Source organism: Sycon ciliatum, chromosome 2 (genome assembly GCF_964019385.1).
Source record: "Sycon ciliatum chromosome 2, ocSycCili1.1, whole genome shotgun sequence".
NCBI classification, from domain to species: Eukaryota; Metazoa; Porifera; class Calcarea; order Leucosolenida; family Sycettidae; genus Sycon; species Sycon ciliatum.
The window spans coordinates 28,585,997-28,598,112 of NC_088644.1; the positions used below are offsets into that span (position 1 = coordinate 28,585,997).

Sequence of the window (12,116 nt, forward strand, 5' to 3'; positions counted from 1 at the left end):
CTCACTGTAGGTGGAGCGGATCATGCCCACCATGTACATGAGCTGTCAATGACGACGATGGCACTGCACTGGTCAACCACTCACTCCATTATGCCACTGTACTGGGCTTTGAGGATGTGACCAAGATAATAGCATGGGGTCATCCACTATTTTATCTCCTTTCTCCTTGTCATAAGCCAGCAACTGAGTGAGGCTACGACGCTATGCATGGCGACCGGCCTAATCATGTTTGAAGATCCCGTGAAATCTACAAAAAAATTCCATGCAGTAATTTCAAATTTTGCCCCGCTTCGAAGTACATTCTCGAAAGATCATGGAGTCGATTGCATTTGTTTGAATTCAAGCTCTTGGGACAACATACTGCAAATGCCTGGTATATCCCTCTAGCTTGGGTATCAAATAACGCAGAAAATGCCAAGACAATGAAAAGATGAAACGAACAAGAAGAAAAGGATAAAAGGAAGCGGTTCAGGGTATCTCTAGCCCAGCAACGCCCATGTCATTCTGGCATGATGCTGTGGTACATTTACTACTATCAGATATGCATCCTTTGATACTTTATAACAGCATACAACAGGTACTACTGTTGGACGCATAGCAGCCCTGGAGACGTGTACCTTTACTAATGGGTACTTGTAAAATCCAGGACGTACACAGATTCAGAACTGCACGAGTTTGTGATACCAACTTTGCTGATAGTCCGCAAGCCAAGATTCATAATTGCATGGGTGTCATAGTATGCAGCAGTGGCAATGAGTAGCTTACACAATGTTAGATGATGCCATTTGCTCTGGTCGACATATTTTAAAATAGTTCTTGTGATCTACTTCTTTTTGAAGTAATACTACCAACATTTCAGCATAAAGTGTATGATTGCGCTTCATCATCAAGTAATTCATTCATCAGTTAAATGTCATACAGCTATTTTTCAGATTGCTCCGCTTTCCATGCCAATCTCAATTCAGCGAAACTTGCAGCGCCGGTAACCGGCTGGCAGATTGTTCGCCATGCTTCGTCGATGAGTGCCTTGGAACGGTCACTGAGCAAGTGCTGTTGTCCCCCACCTACACGAACCTTTCCCTGGTTCATGCCTGCGTCGGGCTTCAATCCGATTGCCACGTTACGATTGCGCTTCAGTGGCAGTTCATTGTACTGCGATTCGTGTTCCTTCATGAATGCAAACGTTGATTTGTGCACAGCCTGTGCGATCGTGGCCGTGTCGCTGATGCCCATGAAAGCAGCTATACGATCCACTTGCGCTGGCAGGTCTTCTTTCATATCCTCGTAGAACACCCACAGCACGTCGGGATCGGCATGCCGTGGCCACCACGATGCCAAGTGGTGGAGTATTCCGCCGGGTTTGGGTCGTGTTATGAAGTGCTCAGCTACGTACGTTTCAAGTGAGATCTCGCCGGGCTCAAACATCCAACCTTCCATGAATTTGAAGCTAGACACAGCAGTATCGTATGGATGGCGAATGACAATTATGTAACGTCCCCCCTTCGGTGTGAGCGGTTCCCAAAAATGCGTCTTGAACAGCCGTGGTTTGAAGCGCTGGTCTCGATCCAGGCTGACTTCTGTTTCCATGGAACCTTCTAAAAATGGCACTACTTCGCTGATCTCTTCAAACTCCATGTCACCACCGCTCCTGAGTTGATGGGAAATTTGCTGCATCCACGTCGTGCCGGACTTGGGAGGAGTGGAAATGACAATGTCGTCCTTCTCCAGTTTGAAATCTTTTCCTGCTTCACGGCTATCTGCAGATCCCAAACGGGAAAATCGATCTCGGAAAACAGCAAGAGCGGCTATCTCCTTTTCTAGTTGTGCCTCATCCATCGTTGTGTTTGTGATATCTTTGATTTGGGGTGAATGCAACCTTTTTTTCTTTACTGCAAGACACTATTATCACAACGTACTTATAACTTGTAACTAGTACGAGCCGCGTGGGCTGAGCTGTGAGGTAGACCTACAAGGACTTAGGTGCCGGTGCCACCCTCTGACTCGTTGCACTTCATATTGTAATGTAATACAGTAACTAACTGTTCTCGAGTCCGCAATGTAATCACAAACCGCCACCAGCAGCACACTGACCTACAATAGCACTACAAAAAATTGGCTCGACATGATAGAGTCATAAAAATGATTGTCACGATTGAAAACCATTGAAAGCGCGACGTCACAAGTCAAGAAAGCACCAGTCTACATTTTGTAGTCGAGGCAGTCGCGCACGACATCGGCTCATCGCATCGACGTTTCATACATCTTTACTGTTGTGCCTACGGCCACGCCATACTACTTACTTTAACCGTATGGCATCTGGCCCCCAAGACCAGTCCGGGGCTCTACAGACAGTACCAACCGGTTTATGCAGTATGAGATTTCAACGGTCATTTCGCTGATAATTCCAACGTAATCAAATGGATTCGTCGTCAGGCCCAGAGTACACGGTCACCGTCACAGTGGATGTTCAGCGTCACATTGGTGGAGCTTCATGCTTGCCGACACTCAAGGTAAGCAGCGTCTTTTGCGTGATGATTGGGGGTAAGTGGATTTTGCTCGGAAAATGACCAGGTTGTGCACGGGTTATGCTCGCAGGATGCTCGGGAAAACAGCCAATTCTGCTTTTATATGCTTCACCAAATTGAAGACGAAAAGAACAGATAATCGTCATGAAAAAAGGACTCAGACCATTGTCAGGATGTGGACTGGGAGCTTTGTGGAAGTACAAGACAGTAATATGCAAGAGGAATACCAAATTCACAAGCAAATGCTGAACTTTTGGGAGACGACCTACAGTGGCTGCTAAAATATAATTCCAAATCGACAAGAAGCGCTATGTATGGTCCTTCAATAGCAGGTGTGTATATAACAGCCTCATTGGGCATCTGCTCTTGTTTTTTGTATGCCATTTTATGCTCCTTCTCAAAAAGGACCTGATTATGCCGTCAATTATGCCTTCAATTATGCCTTCAGTAGCAGGTGTATATAACAGCCTCTTTGGGCACCTGCCCTTCAAATAATAATTTTCTCACGCGAGGCACATGGGGTGGAAGTCAAGTTCTATGGGTTACCACTGCAAATATCGAAGAGATGTAAATCAACATGATAATCACTAATCAGTCATGATGATACCAGTATGCTATCTAAATACGTAAAATGCTGCATGTCGAATCTTCCACTCAGCAAACGTGCAAGAAAGCACCACCCCCTGCTCAATACACACGGTTTGGGGGAATTCACCCCTCTTCAGTTGAGCTTGAGTAGGCTGATGAAATATATGCTCCAGGAGCCACTAAATGTATAGTGGCTGCAGCAGCCCAAATATCAAGCTAGGGATACAAACTTACAAGGGCTGTGAGGGATGAATTCGCTGGAACACTGTGTATTGAGCAGGGAGTGGTGCTTCCTTGCAGGTTTGCCATGTGGAACGTTCAACATGCTCCTCGTCTGGTCAGGATGGCAGTCGTGAGTCAGTTACTTTTAAGTAAGTGTCAAGTCACTTGATACAACAGGAAGCGTGAGCTCAACCCAGGAGCTACCAACTCTGTTTACTATTAGTGCCCAAGTGGCTACTTCTGAGTTCGTATAGTGCACAAAAATTACCCTACATCTAATTCTTGTTTATTTTTCAAGAATATTCTGCAATGACATATTCAAGTTGAAATTCTGCAGAAACAGTTGTTTTCTTCCATTTACGTGCTACACAGTCCTCTTAAAGCAAATGGTTGTTTATCTAGCAAGTCATGTATCCGTAAAACAAGAACTAGAAAATGGGAATATATTTAAAACAGAAACTTTAACACTAGAATCAGGCACACATATCACGGTGTAGCAGTTGAATGGCAAGTCTATCTTTTGCCATGAGGTGGTTTTGGTAGTCCTCTGGGGTCTTCCAGCACAGGTGTGACATCGGCAGTTCGAACCATGAACTTAAGGAGATCAGTCAGCATTGCCTTACGTACCTACAGGAAGCCAACACAATGAAAAATGCAACAGATACTTTAACGTCAATTAAAGTTAACGATCTCCGGATTTTGTGGGTTAGCGAGGTGAAATTCTGATGATTTCCGTAACGACTTCAAATGTTAACAATTTTTTAAATTCGTTAAATTGTGAGAACTAAATGTTCGTGAACAGTACTGATCTTACAGTAAGTAAGTGCCGCCGGGGTAATCCCAGGTCAAATCCTACTGATAAAAGGGTATCGGGAGCTCAGGAATATACGATTGAGATGATATTTTTGTTTGCCACTGCTCCGTTTATTACAGACTTCGTACATGCCAATGATAATGTAATTCTTTGACTGAGTATGATGGAGCAATGTGGACATGTTGTCCCTCGGTGCTGCAAAGAACTACTTCGAAGTATGCACTTTCCAGGTAAATATGACTGCTCAGGGGATCTTATTTGCTTGTCACAGTGTTCCTCTTGCATTTATCATTATTCAGCCTACCCAATCAAATGAAGTTGGGTGGATTGACGTGGAAGGATATACATGTACTAATGCCGGCTGTGTTAGACAAGTTTACGCGTAATAGGAAAACCAAATACAGCAAATGCAGCTGCAGCAAAATGCCACAAACATGAGTGTTTAGTCTTTCAACAGGGATTGACTGGCTAAAAAAGTTGCAGGTCTTCTCATCTGGTTGATTCTGTACCAGTCAAAATTGATTCACTGAAGAAACGAGTAGTGTACGAAGTCCCTAGAAAGAGAATGAGGAGAGTTATGATCAATAAGGTTTCCTTCCGGTGTTTGGTTTCTGGGCACCGTAACCACGCCAACTTAAACTATTCTATCCTCTCACAGTTTGATAATTCGGATCACTGTAGACATTGTTGAGCTCTCGTTTGTCCGTTGCCAAGTCGTACAGTTCACTGACGCCTTCAGGTCTATAGACCAGTTTGTGAGTGGCTGTCTTGGCCATGATGGCCCTGGGACAGCCTTCCTTGATCTCTTCTTGACCGCGTGGGTAATACCTGTGACAGTGTGAGTCACACCAAGCATTCAGTGTTGGGTAAAGGACTAGTCTTTGTAATATCATTGCAATGCAGCGTTCAAAGACTTTACTCTTGCATGATTCCATGGACTCGCAAACGCCGCTGTCAAATTCATGTTTACATCAGACTTTATATTTGTTTTCATTTCAGCTGGCAATTGAAAAAGCTGAACGAATGGCTACATGTGCACTCCATTGGTAGAGGTAAGTTTGAAGTGTACTGAGCATCCTGCATGCTGGCTGTTGACGTGAATACTACACCCTGTACTTTCGGAACTCAATGTACGTGCATAGTTGTGCGGTGTGTATAATGTATGTGCATAGTTGTGCGGTGTGTATAATGTATGTGCATAGTTGTGCGGTGTGTAGGCTACGATGGCTGTATTGTTGCTATGACATCGCGCGGTAAATAGCTAGGCTATGCGAATCACGAAAACACCTTGAGACTTACAAGTTGTCCTTGTTGGCATATGCATGCCGTTGTTCCGGATCATTTGCTTCAAATTCTCTGAAGTATTGATATCCACCTTCACTGTAGACTGTGCGATTCATATCACCAGCATCACCCATCAACTCGGGTAGAAGACTTTTAGCAAAGTGGATGTGAGATACGTTCACCTACATGGAAATACAATTTGGAGCAATGAAAACTCTGCCATATATGTAGATGTACTCAGATACTCAGTAGCAGGATGGCCATACAACATGCTATTCTGCATATTACATGTTCAGTCAGACCTCGCATAACCGCACACATCCGTTTTCCACAAAAATATCAGGATAGGCGGGGGAACTGGATAATTGAACACACATACTGTATGTATGCATGGCATATGCTGTTAATCGATAACCAGCTATTTTCTTCCGGATGGCGAGGGATCCGGATAAACGAGGTCTGACTGTTCATAATACACAACAGCAAAGCATGACTACTACTGAGTAAGTCAGAGTTACAGCTGAGGACTAGCCCGCTAGCTATGAGGCCACATGCGGAACTTTAACAGGAGGCATGAGAGCAGAAAAGTACCAGAAACATCAGGCTCACTGCCAAAAGTACAACTTTACATGAAGAGCATAGCTGCTCAGTTGGTGATTGTGGGTAATAGTTCCTATCTCAATCTCTTACATGCACATGCACATGCACATGTACCACTATTGCATAGTACTGTTATACTAATTTCACAAACCGGCTTTGGCGTACTTACATTTTCAGAACTTTCAGTTCATTTCTTTCACTAACCAAACAAACACTAGCACACATCTTACAAAGGTAACTGCTTCTCAACACCAACACTTTCTGCTCACCCAACCTGGTCTTTGCGGCCCTTGTACCTTTTAAAATGGCGTGCCCGTATAATGTTCTGAAACCAGAGGACTTGCTAAATGTTTTCTTGACAAATCTTTGATACAGAAATTCTTGGTCCTATCAAGTGGATCACACTGACGGATCGAGAGCACGTTTTATGTCGAGTGTATCGCACGTATGTGTGTAACAATTAGCAAAGCAGATGGCGTGATGGTGCACCACTATGCACACCCTTTATGCCTAGAAATACACTAATCTGATTCCGAACAAGCATGCCTTGGTTACCTTAGCCATCACAGTTAGCGTGTAGAAGAGATCGAAGACATTGACTGGAGCCTCCACCACATGTCCCTTCACACCGCCGGGAATCCGACCGATGAGAGGCACACGTGTTAGGATGTCATCCATTCCACCTGGCCATTTCTCCACAAGATGATAGTCACCACTGAAGTCTCCATGATCAGACGTCACAAAGATGGCAGTGTTCTTGGCTATGTCGGGCAGTGCATCAATTCCTTTCACTAGTTCTCCGAGTATCTGGAAGGAGACGGTAGGGAACATGACCACAGAAAATTCCATTTCGAATTACCTGTGACTTGAACACTTCTATGATAAAGCCAATCACCGCCTTAAAAATACACATCATAAAAAGACGCATTGATGGCAATTTTTCTTTACTGTTGTTGAAGACCATAACCCACTCTCTGAGCACTGGTTCTAAATTAGTGCTGAGTCGGGTAGCGTTTTCTTTGGGTATCGGGTTCGGGTAGGTTTCCACGGGTAGCACGGGTACCCAATCGGGTAATGTTTCCATGGTAATACCACACTGCACCCCTTCCCTTACACACTGGGTGGACATGCAGGGTATTACATGAATTTGTACACATGCACTGCACATGATGTCGTCTGCGACTTCGGGTTTTCGGGTACTATTCTGTACCCGACTACCCGAGGTCCTCACGGGTAGCACGGGTACCCGACTACCCGTGTACCAGTCGGGGAGATGTCCTATCTAGGACATCGCACTCTGAATGAGTCTGATTGGTTACCTGTCCCAGAGTTGTCATGGAAGCGTCGGTCGCGCACACGCGATGAAAAGAAGTGCTGCGTGAGCATTTCTGAATGTATGTGGAGGATGCACGATCGTAATGGCGATGGATTTCTTTCCGAATTGGTCAAGTTTGAGGGAATAGGCGGAGAATATCAGACATCGGCGGGGATTGAGGTAGTGTATATTCGATTCGCCATCGAATACCCGACCGAATGGCCGTTTTCATTTGGGGATTTCATGTAGGGTTTCTCGTAGCCACGCGGCGCTTCTTTGGAAACGATTGGTTCTAATTTTGAATGTTTTGCCTTTTGTAGTACTACTCCCTGGTTTCTTAACGCCCCGTGCGTTCATTTCGCCCCAAACCTGGCCATGCAGAGGAGGAAGACGAGGCAGCAGGCGCTAGGCCCATAAAATACTGCCTGGAAGATATTATTTGGCCGAAGCTTGCTGTTGGCGTTTTTGATTTCTTGGATACGACAGCTCTTGGCTAAAACTGGACCTTGGACGGTCTTTCTTGGATATCAACCCAGGACTTGGTGGTCATGGACGTATCGCCATCGCTTTCAGCCAGATCCTTCTGCTGCCTGAAACCAATGGCGAAAGTAAAAACTTTATCGCAGCAGCAGCTACTGCTCTGGTGAAAGTGCGAACACAAATTGCTTCGCCAATCCTCTTGTGCACTTGCAATTTTCAATGCGACCAAAACGATTCGCTTGCCAGTTCCTTTGTCCAGGCGTACTCCACAACGAGGAAAATAAAATTCGTGAAGGCAAGAGGCAAGATACGAATCTCGACTCGCTTGAGGCAAGCCACCAGGAGAACGACAACTAATTACTTTTGAGACGAAAGGCCTTCGCTGCGTTTGTTTTGAGTGCGACAGTCATGTTCATCTTCCTCGGACGCGACACAAAGTTTTGAGTCACGTGTCACGATTACTATGGGAACTGCATAGTATGTATGCTGGGGCATGCTGGGTTCCGTGATGTCCTATCTAGGACATCTCCAGGACTGGTGTACACCCCTATTCTAAATGAGTCTGTGCTACATGTTACGTATGTAGAGAGGTGCTAGTATGAGAAGTAAGGAAGCTCGCAGGGTGAGGAAAAGCCCAGTATGCTTTTCAAACTAAGAAGGGATAGCCTTCTTACACATCTTACTTCTTACCCAGTCAACGTAGCTGACACGGCCTAAATATACCGCGTTGATTTTGTTGAAGACTGTCTGATTCAGCGTCTCCATGTCGCGAAACGTGATAATGCCGTCATGATACTTTGGCTTATTGGGTAGATTGGGAGGACGTAGTGGTGCTAGCTTGGCCACCTGGTCTGGAGAATACCTGCAAAGAGGGCATACAGGTGTCAAAAATAATGCTAGCGTGCTAGTTGGTTGGATGCTAAGGTGTTAGTGCTAGTGCTAGATGGTTGGATGCTAAGGTGTTAGGTGGTTGGATGCTAAGGTGCTAGTGCTAGGTGGTTGGACACTTCCACACCTACCAACCATCTCGGTTTGGCCGGGACCACCGTCCCGATATCGTAGGGTGGTACTAGGCACCCAAAAGTGCATTTGTCGCTTGCCTTGGCAAGATTTGTATACTATATACTGTGCCTAGGCATGTCATTGTCCCGATCTCAGATTTGCAAAGGTTGGCAGGCATGCACTTCCTGTAGTTGTATCTTCAACGGGTGTGGATGTGTGGATGTATGGATGTGTGGATGTGTGAACAACCCAGTCTCAAGTAACACTTGAATTATTCACACTGCTCTCGCTCCATTTTCGAATCTTCAAACAATCGTTACATTAAAATCTGTCAAGGCAACCACTCTGATATGGCGACCGCCTCTCCCAGGGCCAGAGGACCACTACAGCCGAGACCAAGGGGTGTTGTTTCTACTAATATCGACCTGGATAAGGAGACCATAAACCCACTTCAGACTATTGTCATGGGAATGGAGTACATTTGGCTTGCACGTCAAACAACCCCCTTGCACAATATATCAGTGTTTCAACCATCAGACAATGTCTTCACATACAAGTCCAGTGCACATGAAAGAAGCACCATTGGTTGCTTTCCGGCGCAAAATATAACATGTAATATTACTCAAGTACTGGACAGTCTATTGGAGAAACTTACATGTCAAAGTAGTCCAGGGGTGCACCGTACGGCGGGTGAGAGCCTTTCGTTGGCAGGAACACGACAAAGGGCTCCGGTGGGTTGTTTCTCATGAAGTCCAGGGCCTTCAAGATATCCTGGTAATCTCCAGAACTGCTGTCATTTCCAAACTTGTCTGATTTTCCAGACAGAAAGCTGTAGTATCCAACATCACCGAATTTGAAGGGGGATTTCCCCATTGGCACACCTGTTTTCGACGTCCAGTTTGAGACGGAGAGTGGAAATGCTGCTTGTGAGAACATATCATTCTTGCCATGCCATGACACGTAATAGCCAGCATCCTTCAGATAGCGGAAGAAGTTTGGTTCATACTCTCTCACCAGATGTGTCTGTGTACGATGTCCCAGTACGTGCATATACCGACCAGTGATCATAGCACAACGACTCGGTGCACACTGTGTGTGCAGAACATGGGCTTCCTTGAACACCGTTCCGTTAGCGGCCAGTGCATCCAAATTTGGCGTGCGAACAAATGGATGACCATAGACGCCGATGCTCTCCGCTCTTGTTTCTGTAAAACCATTATGTATGCAGAAAGCAGACGATAGTTTGCCATTGCTAGCCTACGCTCTAGTATCAATGAGTTTGTCTGTAATACCCCTACTTGAAGTAGGTACATACATATCCATGTAATCATGCAATGTACAGTAAAACCTGGTTTAAGTGACCACCCCACGGTGCAAGCAAAAGCGGTCGTTAAAGTCAGGTGGCATTTAGAAGCAGGTCCCACAGTGTCTGTGTAGAACTGTCTGTGCATGGAAAAACGGTCGTTAAAGGGGAAGTTAAGGCAAAAATTAAAATTTCACCAGTTGTAGTGTTCGGGGTGCTGAGTCGAATGGTCTTGGTCCGAGAAAGCTGAGACGCTCCCTTCCTACTTGAATCCCAATCGAACTCGCGCACTTCCACCGAAACTGGGTGACTGCGCCCTACGAGATGGGGATTTGTATGCAAAATGTCACTAAAAGCGCCATTTCGTTCTTATAAAAGCACGGATGACCGCGATTGGCCCATATGTTGTAGTCTTTTGGACACTGAGTCGACTGGTTTTGGTCCGAAAAGGCTGCGATGCAGCGTTCGCCCCTAATTCCCAATCGAACACGGTTGAACAAGCGGTCACGTGCTCCTGCGTACACCAGTCACCTGGTCACCGTGCCTGCAGGGTACAACTTACAGCCTGTTTTGACCTTTTTTGGGTGCAGTCCTGTCACTCGAGTTGAACCTTGGTGTGAAAGTTGTCACCTGCTGGCGTGGTGACCAGGTGATTTTGGCACCCAGGAGCACGTGACCGCTTGTTCAACCATGTTCGATTGGGAATTAGGGGCGAACGCTGCATCGCAGCCTTTTCGGACCAAAACCAGTCGACTCAGTGTCCAAAAGACTACAACATATGGGCCAATCGCGGTCATCCGTGCTTTTATAAGAACGAAATGGCGCTTTTAGTGACATTTTGCATACAAATCCCCATCTCGTAGGGCGCAGTCACCCAGTTTCGGTGGAAGTGCGCGAGTTCGATTGGGATTCAAGTAGGAAGGGAGCGTCTCAGCTTTCTCGGACCAAGACCATTCGACTCAGCACCCCGAAGACTACAACTGGTGAAATTTTGATTTTTGCCTTAACTTCCCCTTTAAGAGAGCAGGTGATCGCTAAACACAGAGGTCGCTTACACCAGGTTTTACTGTAGCAGCAGTAGTAGTAGTAACTAGAGGAAGTAACTAGGTGGATACATGTACTCATTATGTTTATGATCATGTACAAGTGAGAATCAAACCACGCGTCATTATGTTGAAAAGTCAGATACAGCGGTACATGTATTATGTACTCGTTGAGTAGGAGTGATAAATATTTGCCGCAAACCTCCTCCTATTCACCTCCATTCTAGTCTAGTTTGCCACATTTTCAGATAAAAATAGATTTATGGATGGAATGTACATGTCGATTTAATAGTGGTTGCTCCTACCGTCTGGCAAGTAGATGACGAAGTTTGGACGCTCGTCTCCTGGCGCTCGCGCCGCCCAGCCCAGGTAACTGAACGATGACAGCACCACAATGAATAACATTGCGGCGGCAGCCATTGCAGCTACGATTCCCTAGTCGTAAAGAGTATGTTTTCAATCACTGCTGGTACTGTAATGTTCGATATACATGTAGCTGTCAAAGATATGAGAATGCCGTCTTGTGCTTCATGCAATGCAGAGGTCTGCTTGGAGTCTGGGTGGATTATGAATGATGTAGACGACGTTCTGCAGAGCTTTCATCTTTCCTTATCTAGCGGTGCATGTATGGCTGTGGATGAGGCGTCATGATGCATAAAGTACACAGGGTTTTCATGACATCAGTTTGTCATATTCATTATGACGTGGTATGCGTGGAGTGATCTGGCTAGGCTCGATCGTGGGCTGGCCATCGCAGCGATTACGTGATTACGGAGTAGGTCTACCAGTTCGGTGTCTATTTCTCTCTGTCTGCGGAGTGTAAGCCGACATAAGAAGTGTGCAAGTAGTTAGGTCTATCATAGCAAGACTGCCAAGAGTCCTCGCAGTCCTGTGGGGTCACGGGGTATTCAGGTGACAACTAACTTACAAGTCGCAGCTA

General features: G+C 45.7%; 2 protein-coding genes across 2 annotated transcripts; both read right to left on the bottom strand.

The window, feature by feature from the left end:
• Nucleotides 1–319: 319 nt before the first annotated feature.
• Nucleotides 320–2,103, bottom strand: LOC135809560 (sulfotransferase 1E1-like). The gene has a single exon (XM_065322931.1). The coding sequence runs from the start codon at nucleotides 1,834–1,836 to the stop codon at nucleotides 922–924; it is 915 nt and encodes a 304-aa protein (XP_065179003.1). The 5' UTR covers nucleotides 1,837–2,103; the 3' UTR covers nucleotides 320–921.
• Nucleotides 2,104–3,599: 1,496 nt separating this feature from the next.
• Nucleotides 3,600–11,666, bottom strand: LOC135809561 (uncharacterized sulfatase YidJ-like). The gene is made up of 7 exons (XM_065322933.1): nucleotides 11,482–11,666; nucleotides 9,486–10,035; nucleotides 8,519–8,690; nucleotides 6,589–6,840; nucleotides 5,449–5,615; nucleotides 4,806–4,977; nucleotides 3,600–3,962 (listed from the first exon to the last, which is right to left on the bottom strand). The coding sequence occupies exons 1-7, from the start codon at nucleotides 11,594–11,596 to the stop codon at nucleotides 3,849–3,851; spliced, it is 1,542 nt and encodes a 513-aa protein (XP_065179005.1). The 5' UTR covers nucleotides 11,597–11,666; the 3' UTR covers nucleotides 3,600–3,848.
• Nucleotides 11,667–12,116: the final 450 nt, after the last annotated feature.

Excerpts from the sequence above, each read along its gene's own strand:
- LOC135809561 (XM_065322933.1), bottom strand. The coding sequence starts at position 11,596 with ATGGCTGCCGCCGCAATGTTATTCATTGTGGTGCTGTCATCGTTCAGT. Across the intron at positions 6,841-8,518 it reads GTGTCAGCTACGTTGACTGG|ATACTCGGAGAACTAGTGAA; the intron begins GTAAGAAGTAAG and ends GTCTCCTTCCAG. Across the intron at positions 5,616-6,588 it reads CGCTAACTGTGATGGCTAAG|GTGAACGTATCTCACATCCA; the intron begins GTAACCAAGGCA and ends ATTTCCATGTAG.
- LOC135809560 (XM_065322931.1), bottom strand. The coding sequence starts at position 1,836 with ATGGATGAGGCACAACTAGAAAAGGAGATAGCCGCTCTTGCTGTTTTC.